Genomic DNA, 13,238 nt, shown 5'->3' with positions numbered 1-13,238 from the left:
CCTTCCAGAGGGGAAGGGAGCTGGAACAACAGCCAGGGCGAAAAAGCAGAGGGAGAGCTCAGGAGTGAAACTGTTTATTTAACTTGCTCCCGCCGGGTTCTCACACCTTGACGCCCTTCTTGCCCGTGCCAGCGGCGTTGCCCCGCTTCTTCTCCTGGTTCTGGAGAATCAGCTGGCGCAGCTGGCCGTGGTCCAGCGGCACCTCCACTGTGTGAGAAAATGGCCACCCCGTCACACACCCCACCACAGGCCTTATATACCCGGTGGGGCGGGGCAGGCTGGTTGGGATTGGCTGGGGAGGATAGCTGACAGCCGGGGATTGGCCGGGCAGCCAGAGGGGAATTGTGGATTGGCTGGCTGTGTGGCCACAGCCCCTCGCTCCCACCTCACACACTCACAGGCATTGACGGCGTTGGCGGTGCTGTCCAGGACGGGGGGCGGCGGGCAGAGCCGGGCCCGATCCATTGTCCGGAGGAGCTCAGTGCTGCCCAGCAGCGGATTGGCGAAGGGCTGGGCCCGACGCGAGCCTTTGGTCAACGTGTAGCGCAGGATGGACTCCTTCAGCAGGAGCTCGGTGGTCGTCTTCTCCAGGATACCTGGGCAGGAGGGAGCGCTGTCCTGCAGGGCCCAAGCACCGGGCCCCTGCCCAAACCACCCCCGGCTGTTTGCCGAGCGCGGGGCGGTACGGAACCATGCCAGCAAGCGATGGGACTCCATTGATCGCCCCGAGGCAGTGCCATCAGGCAGCCTGTCTCCCCAGGGGCGAGGGTCCCTAGGCTGGGTCCCATATCCAGAGCCAAAAAGGGGGCTTGGGAGTCCACTGGGGTGTTTATACAGCCGGGTGAGCTCCTGAATTTCCTGGGAATTTGGCACCCTAAATTCACACTAAGGACACCCACACATGACAGGGTAAGGGGAAAAAACCCAGCTCAAGTTAAAACACAGTGCAATGGGGTCGTGGGCATACAAGGTCCACGCCACATGGCAGGAAAAGACAGGCAGCCCTGACCCACCCAAAAACTGCATCAGGTTCAGATCCGTGATGTGCCCATTTTCTCCAAGCTGCTTCATTGTCTTCGTAGCGTCACAGTTGATTCCTTTGAACAGGGCCTCCATGTTGGCTTCGAGCTGGCCCAGGACTTTGTTGCTCTCATTGCATCTGTTTTTTTCCCGGTTGGCTTGTTCAGTAGTTTCCATTAGTCTTTCCTATCAGCAAAGGTTTTGCTGGGTGTCACGCCAGCCCCCTGTCCTCCCCACCCCCATCCCAGTGTTGGCCAGTTCCAGTCAGGACACTGGAGACATCCCAGAAGAAGCTGTGGGATGCTCTCATCCCTGCAGGGAAAAGGTTCTGTGAAGGAGATCCCAAGCTCCCCATGCTGCAGCCCCAGGACCAGGGCTGGCAGGAGCCCTGCAGTCACCCTCTCACCAAGCACTGGGATCTCTCAGGAGACACAAGGCTGCCACAAGCCGATGCAGAGCCTTTTCCTGCCCACGTCTCTCCAGTTGTTGGCCAGAGCAGCGTTGACAGGACCAGACTCCCTAGGACACGTGCCAGGACGGTCAGGGGTCTGCTGCCCTTACGGAGGGAAATCCTGTCCACCATACCTCCAGCTCCTTCAGGACATGAAGGCTGTTGCTCTCTGCATACTTCTGGTCCGCAATGAGGGTTGTAATTTCATTCTGTGTAAACACAAGCACATGGAGGGGGTACTGGCTGAATGCCCACCAGAGGTGCCTAACAGAGGCTGGGGACCATCCCTCCACCCTGGGAGCAGGGACACCCCACCTAACCCCTCTGGAGACCACTGTCCCCAGACTAGGAGGGCAGGTGATGACCCCACAGCAGGCAGCACTTCTCACTCCAGCCAGCCCCACACGTGGCCAGGGTGGCTCTTGGCCTCTCCTGGATATTGCAATATTTTTGCTGGGTACACGGTGGCAGCATTGAGACAGTTTTAGCTCTGAGAACGCAGCATTCTGCCTATTGGAGTTATATTTTTGGCTACCCCTTTGCATTCCCCTAATCCCACCCGTGAGCTGGGCTCTGGTGTGGGTGGTGATGCTGGACACATGGGAGAGTAAAAACCCACCCCAGTCCAAAAGCACCAGCTGAGGAAGGGGAGACATGAAGAGCCTGGGACAGACCTGGAGGTCCTTGATTTTCCACTGCATCTTCTCCATCTCGTTGTTCAGCTCAGTGATGTAGTTGAAGCAGGCAAAGTTCTTCTCCTCCTTTTCGATGAAGCCATTCAGCAGACGATCAATGTTCCCATCCTCCGTCAGTTCCAGCAGGCGCTTATAAGCCACCACCCGGCTCCCGAAGCTCTCTCCTTGGCTCCGCTTCGCTTGCTGGGCTGCCTTCAGGGCTGAGGGCGAGATGGAGAGCCTGGACTGTGCATGTCCCTGCGGGCTGCCCTTTGCCGAGCCTTCCCCTGTGGGTGCTCTGGGGTTGGGCAGGGTGCTCAGGGCAGGGGAAGCAGCACTGGAGGGGCCAAGGGTGTCTTTCTTTCACCCAGAAACTAAGCAGGGAGCTCACAGTCTGCATGGGAATGGGGCAAACACAGTGGGATCCCTCCCCGGGAGGATAAAAGGAGCCATGGTTGCACACACGGGTAGCTCCCTGCCTCCCCATCCCTCCCTCTCCCCCAAGCACACCCCAAGACACATGGCTTTGGGTGGCCTCACTCGGTTATCACTGTTCATCCTTTTCTTCTGTAGGGCAAAGGGTGGGTGAAGGAGCCTGTGGGCAGGGAGAGGTCCTGCCTTTAGGGTGCAGTGCTATAAGCAGCCCCCTAGCCAACCCTGGGCTCCTGGTTTGCAGTCCCAGTTGCACGTGGTTTCTGTCATCTGGTACCTTTTTTCTTTTGGGCCTGTTCCTCCAATTCAGAGCGATCTGTAAATTTGGCGATTGCGAAGGCTTTCAGTTTGTCCTCCTGGTGAAGGACACGCTCCCGCTCCTGCAGCTCGACATTGTACTGGACAATGTCTTTGCTGTGCCTTTCTTTCATGGCTGAAATCCTTGCCAGAACCTCCACCCTGCACACAGAGAGCAGTAGGTTACACCATGTATAAGGACTTGTATTCCTGGCCATTCCCATGCGTGTCCGTGCCTGTCCTAGGAAAGCCCCCGTGATATTGCCCGGCTCTCATCCAGACGTAGCCCAAGGCCAGGAGCAAACTAAGACAGCTCTTGGTGGGGTTTTGGACTCAAACACAGCACCCAGCTGTGGCAGCCAGGCTCACTGTGTCTGGAGCCGGCTGGCCTCTGCTCCAGGTCTGCTGCATCCCCCTATACGGGCTCAGGTGGGACTCAGAGGAAAGAGACTGCTCCATGGGGTGATTCACCCCATCCCAAAAAACATCTGGGATAGGTGGAGTAAATCGCACCCTGGAGGTACCAGCCTCCCTGCACTGACCAGGCACCTAGCCCTTAGCACCCAGCTCTAGACAAGAGCGGTGAATCCTCTCTCTGAAGTTGCAGTCGGTCTCTCTTTACATCGATACTCATCACTGGCATTGCTGTCGGTGCCAAGTTTGTCACAGAGGGTTCGCAAGGCCACGTACCGCTGCTTGTAGGCTTGTGCGGATCGCTTAACGGCAGTGTTCATCCTTCTCCTCTGCTGATCCAGCTTCTTATGGAGCTTCAAGTAGGAGTTGTCCAAAACGGCTTTCTGGATTCGCAGGCTTTCAATCTCTTCTCGGAGCTTGTTATTTCTGGTCAGGATGGCATTGAAATGGACAGTGGCCTGGGGAGAGGGAAGCAAAAGGTTTGAGGCTGGTGCCAGACTGGGGGACTCAGGTGTCTGCCTGAAGACCTTGACCAGGGCTGGGACAAACACAGCCCAAGAGATTTTAAGCTGGCCCTGCACCATCCTCCTCCCAAAGACAGGGGAAGCAGCAGTAGGCCAGGCCGATCATGGCAGAGACCTGGAGCTGGTGTTGTCCAAGGCAAGGTGGCTTCAGGCAGCTCAGTTTTATCACTAAACAGGTGCAGACCTTCAGGCTTCTTGGCATGGCACAAGCGCTGCATTTGGGTCACCAAGCTTGAAGGAGCCTTTGAGATATTCTGGGAGCAATCAGGCCAGGGGAACAAGCCAGGTCCTTTATGCAGCTTGTGTCAACCAAATGCCTTTGCACCATCACCCTTCGTCCTGACCAAAAAGCGTTCTGCACAGGCCCCAGTGTGGCCCCGCACGTGGTCTCCAAAGGTCTGATAAATGTTTACTTACATTGTTTAGACGCATCTCCAGTGTCTCAATCTGCTTTTGCAGCCGTTTGCTACTGTTTGCTTGCCTCACCTTCGCTGCTATCTGGTTTTGCCTCACAAGCTTTTTTTCCAACTCTAGTATCTGCACACACAGAGGGAAAAAAAAAAAGAAAAAATATAATTATCTCCACCCCTACATTCTGGACTCTTGTCAGGACAATTAGCCAAAGAAAATACCCTCTGTTGACCTAACTACAGCAACCATGTCATTAATGAGCTCAGAGTTATAGAAGCAGCTTTAATCCCAAAGGATCCCATCCTGCACATGCAGAAACATAAACTGTAACTAGGAATGGGTTTATTTTCGTGTCGCAAAGGAAATGCAGCTGCCTCTGCAGGGAAATTCAGCAGGTGTTGAGCAAGGCACAGCAGCGGTCTGCGTGGAGTGGAAGTGATGAGGATGGTTTTTTTGGTAGTGGTATTGTGCCGACCAGGCAGGGGTCTGTGCAGTCCTCCCTGGGAATGAGTGGAGGAAAACTTTTGCCAGAAATGGGGAATAAATCCACAAGAAGAATGAAGTAGTTGGAGAACAACGAAGCCGGGGGCAGGTGGGAGAGGTATGACTCAGCCAAGAGATCCCTGGTTGAAAGCTAACCCTCTTGTGGAAAGCTCTGCAGCACCTCTAGCAACCGAAAACTACCCGAGCACGTTCCCTGACTTCTGTCATGGGCGGCTTGTTCAGAGCAGAAAGCTGCAGGGACATGTCACTGCTGTAGCACTGGGCTTCCCACCCCAGAGCTGATCAAACCCAACCAGGCTGTTCTCAGGAGAAGTGCTGGGACATCCCTCAGATGTTGCTGCTCCTCTCTTTGTCGTGTCTCAGGCAGCACAACTAAATGTTTCATTTTTGCCTCTTAATCAGGAGAAAAAAAAAGTCAAGGGAAAAGCAGAGGGATGCTGCGTGACCCCAGGTAGGTGTGTGCCATCACGGCGGAGCTGCAGAGACCGGTGGGACAAAAAGGCTGGGAGTCAGACCTTACTTTTCTAGCCAGTGCTGCTGACTTGAAGGGGAGCCTGGCTCTATCTGTTTGGCATTGTCATGTGTCTTTTGCCAGGAGGCAGCGTTGTATCCCAAGGCCTGAATTAAACGCGTTTTACACCGAGGAGTTTCAGCCACAGGGCTCACTCTGTGACTCTGCTCTGCTCTACCATGCTCAGCCAGGGAACGGTCCAGATGCTCTTACCTCGTTGTCCAGCTCAGCTAACAGGGCTTTTCTGTCTCTTATCAGAGAATCATACCGATATTTGTTCTCCAAACAGCATTGGAGCTCCATACAATTTTTGTCATCCAGCATCACATTTCTCAGGGACATCATCTGGCTCAGCGTTAATGACACCTCTTTGTGTTCTTGAGTCAGCGACTCTATTTCTTTTCTGTAAAAACGGAACGACAAAGGACATTTAGCACATCCCACCTGCAATGCCAGAGCAGGTCCTTACCCCTCCCCATCTCAGCAGCGGGGTCCCCAGATCTTGGCGTGGAGGAACTTTCCAAGCATAACGCAGCCGAGCAAAGCTGCACTCACTCCTGAGCCTGCATTTGCTGCCTCACGTTGGCACCATAAGATTTCCTCTTCTCTGCTGCTATCCGAAACTGTTGCTGCAGTCTCCTGATCTCAGCTTCAGCCAGCTTTTCTTTGTCCTTCACAGAGAAGTCTGGATGCTTCTGCCTCAAAGAGGGCCCTCCCTGCTGCCACAGAGAGGGAGAATTTGGTCACTTCAGCAAACACGACCAGCAGTGGTGGACAGCAGGAGCTGGACACAGGGGAGCGGGTTAATGGCATCACCACCTCCAGCTGTCTGTCACCACCTCCAGCTCTTCGCTGCCACCTAAGATGTTCCCTATCACCCAAAAACCAAGCCCCACAAAGCAACTCCATGACCACAGCAGCTGAGCCACAGCCAGCACCTCGATTCCAGGACGGGGTGCAGACCTGCAGCAGCGGGGAGGGCAGGTGACAGCGGGTTGTCACCTCTTTTATCACCCAGCATGACTGCGAGGACCATGTGAGTCAGGACCAAAGCCACTCATGCTGGGGACATGACTGATCCCAGCTGACCTTGCCCAGGAGCGGAGCAGGAGTGCTCACATCCCTGGCTGTGGGAAGGTGACTTGTAGCTGAGAAACTGCCTGACGGGTAAGCACTGAAGCTGCGGCAGAAGATCCACCACTACCTGTGTCCTCAGCTGATCCATATTCCCCAACCCTGCCTCCCCCAACACCCAAATCTCGGGCCACAGCCTCACGCCCAGCACAGGAGGGCAGGCAGAATCAGCCCCACCACAACCCAACACCTTGCTGGCAATGAAAGCCTGGTTTCCCCACCGCCTGTCCGGCTCACCGCACCGCGGCATTTATTTCTCCCCACGGCAGATCCTCTGTAGTGCCTGTGGAGAAGTTCAGCTTTGGTTCGTGCTTCAGTTTTTACCTTTGAGCCCCTCATCTCTTCCAGCTAACTCCGCTGATTGCTCTGCGGACGCCTTGGGAAGGGGACGAGGGAGCCTCTGCGGGGCCAGGTCTGCTTTCCAAGGGGAGAAACAAAACCCGGGTAAGGGGGTGGTTACATCCCTCTGCCCATCCCTCAGCACCCGCTCGCGTGTTTGGCACATGAGGAAACCATCACAGATGGCTGCGCGATGAATAAAAGGAGAGCATTTGTAGTGATGTCATCGTGAAACACGCTCCTCTTATCGAGTTTATAAGTAGGGGAAGAACAGATGGTTTGAGCTATTCCACCCCGTTCGGTACCTGGGTTTCCATAGAAATCCCAGCGAGGCTAGGCCCCCCCCGTGCCAGCGGGCAGAGCCCCCGGGGAGTGCAAGTGGGGAATATCGCTTGGATTCACCCCCAGCCCGCTGCAGCCAGGGAGGGCACGGGGCTGACCCCACAGCCCTCACCCCCAAAGCAGATCCCCCCCCCAGCCCCGCTGCATCCCCCCGGGCTGCCCTGTTCCCCCCGCCCAATGCTGCTCACCCCGCCACAGGGTGCTGCGGTTCCTCTCCAGCCAGGGGACGTGACTGCGGCAGCAGTCGGGAATTCCCAAGGAACAGCCTCTGTTTCCAGCAGGAAGCGCAGGAGAGGTGAGATCCAGGCAGGGAGCTGGTCCTGGTCCCGGTCCTGTGCCCTGCACTGCCCCAGGTGCCGTGGAACAGGCACTGGCCTGGTTGCCACGACAGTGTCCCGACAGCAGAGTGTGGACGGGTTCTCCATGGGGACTGTCACCAAGGAGGATGGAGCAAGGGGGTGGCCGGGGCCCGTGGGGAGCGCTGGGAGCCCACACTGCACCGACCAAAGGGGTTTCCGTGCCCCAAAACCAGCCCTGAAGCGCGTGCTCTGATGTCTCCCTGGCTGCAGGGCCACAGCAAGCAGAAATCCTCATTTTATCGGATCTTGCTTCCCTCTGCAGTGCTTGAATCATCCCATAACCTGGGACTTTAAAGCCTCTCGCTCTGAGCGGAGAGCAGCACCGGGTGCCTGACCGTCCCCAGCAGTGCTCCGGGGCCACGGAGCTGCCCTTCCCTCCCTCTCCTCTCGGCCCCGCAGCCAGCCCCCCGGGCTTCCCACCCGGTTTCGATCAGTTTTGCTCGTGGAGAGGCAGCAATCACCACATCACTGCCACAGCCCTTGGCATCCAGACACCCTCATGGTGCCCACCGTCAGGAGAGCAGCAACGGTTGGCACTGCCAACCTGGGGAAGGTCCCTGGGGACAGAGACCGTTTAGGTGGGCGATAGAGGGGACAAATTGAGGATTCATGCCTGCTTCTTTCCTTTCCATGCAGGGAAGAACACGGGAGCCGTGGGCTGAGTCACAAGAGCCGTGATAATCCTTTCCCCATAAGCTGGAGCACGTGGCCGGCTCCTTCCCAGGGACTCAGCAAACCCTGAGATCCCTGGAGGGCAGAAGCACGAGACAGCGCTGGAGGCTGCAGCGGGGCTGTGTTTTGTAGCCCTGGTGTTGCTTACTCAGCTCTGGGATGAAGGGGAGTAGAAAAGCGCTGAAGGTGAGCAAAGGGCACCCGCGTCCCAGTTTGCAGGGCTGCGGCAAGTTGAAGGCGATGAGCAAAATCCCCAAACAGCGCATCGCTCTTGAGGCTGCGCCTCCCCGTTATCCCAGAGACTTTGATGAGCTAACGAGCCAGCCATCAAGTTCCAGGCTAATTCACAGCCAGATAGGCTCTGAGGATGAATTTAATTGGAAATGATTTTCATGGCAGAAAGCAGAATGTGGCGTTAGATAAGAAAAATCACAACCAAGGGCAGAGCGATGCTGGGAAGACACGGGAGCCTGAGGGTCCCACCGGGGCCGGGGGAAGCTCCCGGAGCTTTTCATGCTGTTCCTGCATGATCGACAGCTCCGTGGGATAATAACGACAGCCTCTCCAGGGATGAGGATGTCACTCTGTCTCGGTGGCCCTGGCTGTGTCATACTGCAGATCCCTTCTCTCCGGTTTGCTTCTCCTCACCCTCAGCAGAAATAGGGCCAAACCTCCATTTCAGAATAAAGGTAAAGCTGCCGGGCTGGACGTTATTTTTCCAGAAACAATGATGCTGGGCGGCTCAAAAGCCTGGTTTCCCTTGTCTTGGACTAGTCCAGCCTCAAAATACAGCTCATATTGTCTGTCCTTTTTTGTGTTCTTTCTCCATGGACCAATTCTCAATTGTTCAGCAGTGAAGAAGTCAGTAAATTAAACCATTGAGGAAGGATTTGATTTGGTAGAGTCTGTGTCTGTCGCACTCATTGCAGAAGCACTTATTTTACTGAAGGGGACTGTTTTCACCCAAACAATGCTTGACTGTCAGACTTGCTCTGGGTGAGGGTGACTTCATTGTCTGGATGGACCTTTAAGCTGTGGCTCAGCAGAGCCGCAATCAGAGCAGGATGCGATCGTCTGTAACATCTGAATCCAGCGAATCTCCATCTTCTGGGAGAAACAGAAGAAAAGTGACTTTTTATGCAATTTTAATCTTAACCCATCTTCCCTGCTTTAATAGGTACATTTAGCACTGATTGACACAGAGAAATTATTCCTTCAGCTGCAGATTTGGGGTGTAATTAAAACTGCTTGTACTATTTTAAGAGCCAAATTCTGATCTGTGCAACCAGTGTAAACCCTTCCCGATTTCAGCAATGTTTCTTCATATTTCCCCGTTTTCACCTGGTCCAGTTAAATGGTGGCTGCAGGGGACGGTCAGAGCTGGGCTGGCTCTGATCTGAGCTCACCTACCCGGGAGCGTCCCATCGACCTCAAAGAAAATCTCTGGGGTGAGCTAGAGAATCAGGCCCGTATTTTCATGCAAATTATTTCATGTTACTTAATGCCTATTTATAACAAATCCAGAACTTAATTCTACTTAACCCATCTTCGGTGCTTGACACATGAAATCTGTGAGTCAGAGGACTATATATGGAACTGTCAAAACTTTCTTTTTTCCCTCCTCTAAAAGCCTGGATTAAATCATAATCAAACTCCCGTCAGCTCCAGCAGCAGCGCTGGGAGGAGCAGGAAGATGCTGACAACTGCTGAGGCAGCTGGTGATGGAGAAAGATCTTCTCAGCCAGCAGTCCGATGGCAAAACCTTACAGAAGAGGTCCTGAATTCAGACACGCGCTAGGTCCGTCTTTGCTGAAATGTCATCCCGCGGACCTGGAGTGATACCTTGGTCTTGTGGTGTCACCTTACCAAGACTTTGCTTGGGAATAGCGTCCCATGAGCACATTCTCTACCCAAGCTTTTATTTCTTTCGTCCGATGAATGGTTATCTTCATATGTGCATGAACCACAGCAGCCTTCAATGGGCAGGAACCAGTTTTGGTCCTAAAAGCATTGCAAACACATTGAGAGTTGTAGACCCGCAGCCTTTTGCAACTGGCCTGAGTTTTGCTCCATGTCTCTCTTACAGAAAAGGTTTATTTCAAAATATACACCACCTAGTCTTCCAAAGCTGAACCATTCTACCCCTGCACGATACCACTTCTTCTTGCCTGCCCCTCCTCGGCACGCACCCTTCCAGGAGAAAAGGTGCTTGTGCCCAGCATCTGAAACGCCACTGCAAACTTCTCATGCTATTTTCCTTATTTGACACTGAAAGTCTCAACAAAATGAGAGGCAAACATGCCAGACACTCTACAAACATGCAGCAAGACATCCTTCTCACACTGAAAATTTACAGTGTAAAAATAACAAGTGCGTATCCACCATTAGAGACAACAAAATAGCACAAAAGTAGCTGGTTTTCACCTCTGGGTAGGTTTTTCCCAACAGCCTGTAAGTGCAGCAGCACTCTAGGTAGCAGGATGGGATGGAGACGTCTCCGTAAGGGCACATGGCTCCAAGTTTTAAGAGCAATTGGTATTAAGTACGGGGAGAGGAGGCTGTTTGCTGCCTCCTCGATTACAGCGAAGAGGAATTACAGCTGTAATTCCTCTTCACTCAAAGAGGAAATTGTCATCGTAATTTCCTGCAGATGGGTCTCTTCTGAATTGCTGACACCAAGCGAAATGTGATTTCCAGCAGTGAACTCACTCCTTCGTGGCATTACTTGGTATTTTTTAAAGGGTCATTTTAGGAGCAAGTTCCCCGGGCCTTGACTTTGGGAAAGCAAAACTCTTTTCCACTGCAGGCTCAGCCCCTCCAGCAGAGCCTAACGACATGGATTTCCTTCATCCCTGTGTGTTAACTTACGGACGCCTTTGACTGCAGCAGGTACGCCGTGCTGAATTACTGCTCAAAGGCTGCCACCGCGGGTGGGAAAACGCAGAAGCAAAATAACTGAGGACGCGCTGCCGGCTGAAAGCAAGAAAAGACCTCCGAAAATTTCACTGGCCTGAGGTCAAACCTGGCTCGTAGCAAGCACTCATACGCTGCGGGAAGATTTTAGCTGAAGCAAGAGAAGAGAGCAGAGGACTCAAGGACAGAGGCGTCACAGAAGCTGCTGTTACACGGGGTCTTGCCTGACCGGGAACGGGGTTCTCTGTGCGGAGATTTTATTTTGCCTGCGATTTAGGCAAAGCTGCGCAGAGTAACGCTTTTAGCTGATCCCTGAGCAGTTTTGGAGGGACAGAGCCATTTTACAGCCTAAAACCTGAACAGGAGGCAGTGTTGCTCAGGGGTGGGATATGCAATGCAATAGCTCTGAAGGTCCCATGGAATGCTTGGCTATGGCTAAGCCGAGCTACTAAATTCCTCCTGTGACCTCCCAGATCCCGTTGTCCCCCAGGGAAGTCTGCTGGCAGATCTAGATGCCGTGCTGGGAACCATCCGTGTCAGATCTAGCTGGACAGCACTGGGAAGAGGGGTGAGAAGGTGGTTTGTGGCTGAGAAAGCTGCACGTCACGGCGGGGGAGTCCCTTCCCTGTGCCCCCCAACAGCTCCCCATCAGCTCTGGGCAGAGCTGGGCAGCACGGGAGAATGCAGCTGGTACAGCCTGGTTTAGAAGAGCTATTTCCAATTAATCATTCCTGATTACCACCCTGTGCAATGCTCTTGAGCAGGACTAAGAATACCCTATTAGTTGAACACGCTCTGGAAGTGGCTTAAGGCAACCGAGGATTTGCCTGTATAAGATCACTCAGGGAAACTATTTTGAATTAACATTTAAAGGCAATTAATTAAACTGTTGTACGGGTGTTCTGCACCATCTGCATTCAGTTTATCTTCTTTTACTTTTCCAAATCAAATGAAGGCCACTTGATCCCTGGGTTGGGCACAGGAGGAAAGGATCCTGGGGGAGCCCACAAGCCCCGAGGAAAGCGGGACAACTGAAATAAATCTGCCTGGAGGAGTTGCACCCCAGGTCCAGCCTGGCGTGGTATTGATATGGGCAGTCCCAGATCTTTCCATCTCCCCGGTTTTGGCTTTATAGGAGGGGTTTGGGCACTCTGGGGTATTCCCTTCCAACAACAATCACAGCACTGGGCAAGAAACTGGGTGCACCAACCGCTCTCCTTCTGGCTCAGTGACAATAATGCCTGATTAAGTAGATGATGAGGTGAGACAGTAAAGTGCACGGACAAATGCAGGCCAACGACCCGAGGTGGATCAGCAGGGTTTCCCTGCCCGAGCATCAGTGTGGCGGCTGTGCTGCCGGAGCAGAAAGCCGTGGACGCGGCAGCGAGCAGGTCCGTGGGACCAGGCAGAGCAAGGCTCCCTCAGCACAAACCTCCCGGGAGAAGAGTCAGCCCCGCAAAGCCACTTGCAGCCTTTTTATTTGATGTAGGACATGTCTCCTAGTAATTACCCTGTCTTGGCCCTGCCATTTTTCTGAAGCAGAATTTTAGACCAGCTTCACGCCAAGAATAGCCGCTTTCCCAGCCTACCGCCAGCACCGCAGCCCTTTTCTGGAGAAGGAACAGATTGTTCTGAACAGTCTGGTCCATTTGCCATTTCTACGAGCTGGCTGGATTTGTTGTTTATTGCCACTCACTCAGCAACTGATCTTTTGCAAGATCGCAGTTATCAGCGGCCTCCCCTCCCGCCAGCCGTTGCTTCATGCCCCTCGCTGCAGGTCCAAGGCTTTACGAGGGACATCAGCTGATTTTTGTAACAGGCGGTTGTTACTCAAGAGTTGATTTAAATTGAAGCTTTAAAAAAAGAAAATCCCAAGGGTTCGGGCAGCATATTTCTCTTGGTGTAAATCTGAAGCAACTCCCGAGGAAACGCAGAGGTGACACCGATCAGAGTTGGGTTATAATGAGCCCTCCTGGGTGTTTTGCTCGATGTGTTAGCACGCATTTCTGGGACTAGTTCAAAAGGAAGCTGCACAGCTCAGAGATGGGTTGGAAGAGAGACCTTGTTTCTAACCCTGCTGCTGCTGGTGATTTGCCATGGGTCGGGCGTGCAGGAGATGTCATCCCCACTGGCCAGGAGCATTCTGTCCCACCAGCAGCGAGTGGTGATACCTCCCCAGGCAGGCAGAAGCAGGGTGGTACAGCCGAGGAGCGCTGGGCTGGCCAGGGCAGAGGGATGCAG

The 13,238-nt window shown here is 53.8% G+C and overlaps 1 protein-coding gene across 1 annotated transcript; it reads right to left on the bottom strand.

Moving 5' to 3' along the window:
* Positions 1 to 83: 83 nt before the first annotated feature.
* On the bottom strand, positions 84 to 5,598 carry CCDC63 (coiled-coil domain containing 63). Its single transcript, XM_054844564.1, has 9 exons — positions 5,452 to 5,598; positions 4,230 to 4,349; positions 3,565 to 3,746; positions 2,855 to 3,036; positions 2,146 to 2,366; positions 1,606 to 1,680; positions 1,014 to 1,206; positions 399 to 596; positions 84 to 207 (listed from the first exon to the last, which is right to left on the bottom strand). The coding sequence occupies exons 1-9, from the start codon at positions 5,581 to 5,583 to the stop codon at positions 101 to 103; spliced, it is 1,410 nt and encodes a 469-aa protein (XP_054700539.1). The 5' UTR covers positions 5,584 to 5,598; the 3' UTR covers positions 84 to 100.
* Positions 5,599 to 13,238: the final 7,640 nt, after the last annotated feature.

The sequence above is a fragment of the Grus americana genome, chromosome 16 (assembly GCF_028858705.1).
Source record: "Grus americana isolate bGruAme1 chromosome 16, bGruAme1.mat, whole genome shotgun sequence".
Lineage (NCBI taxonomy): Eukaryota > Metazoa > Chordata > Aves > Gruiformes > Gruidae > Grus > Grus americana.
Note: the sequence above shows the minus strand (reverse complement) of the source record. Positions and strands in the feature narration are given on the sequence as shown.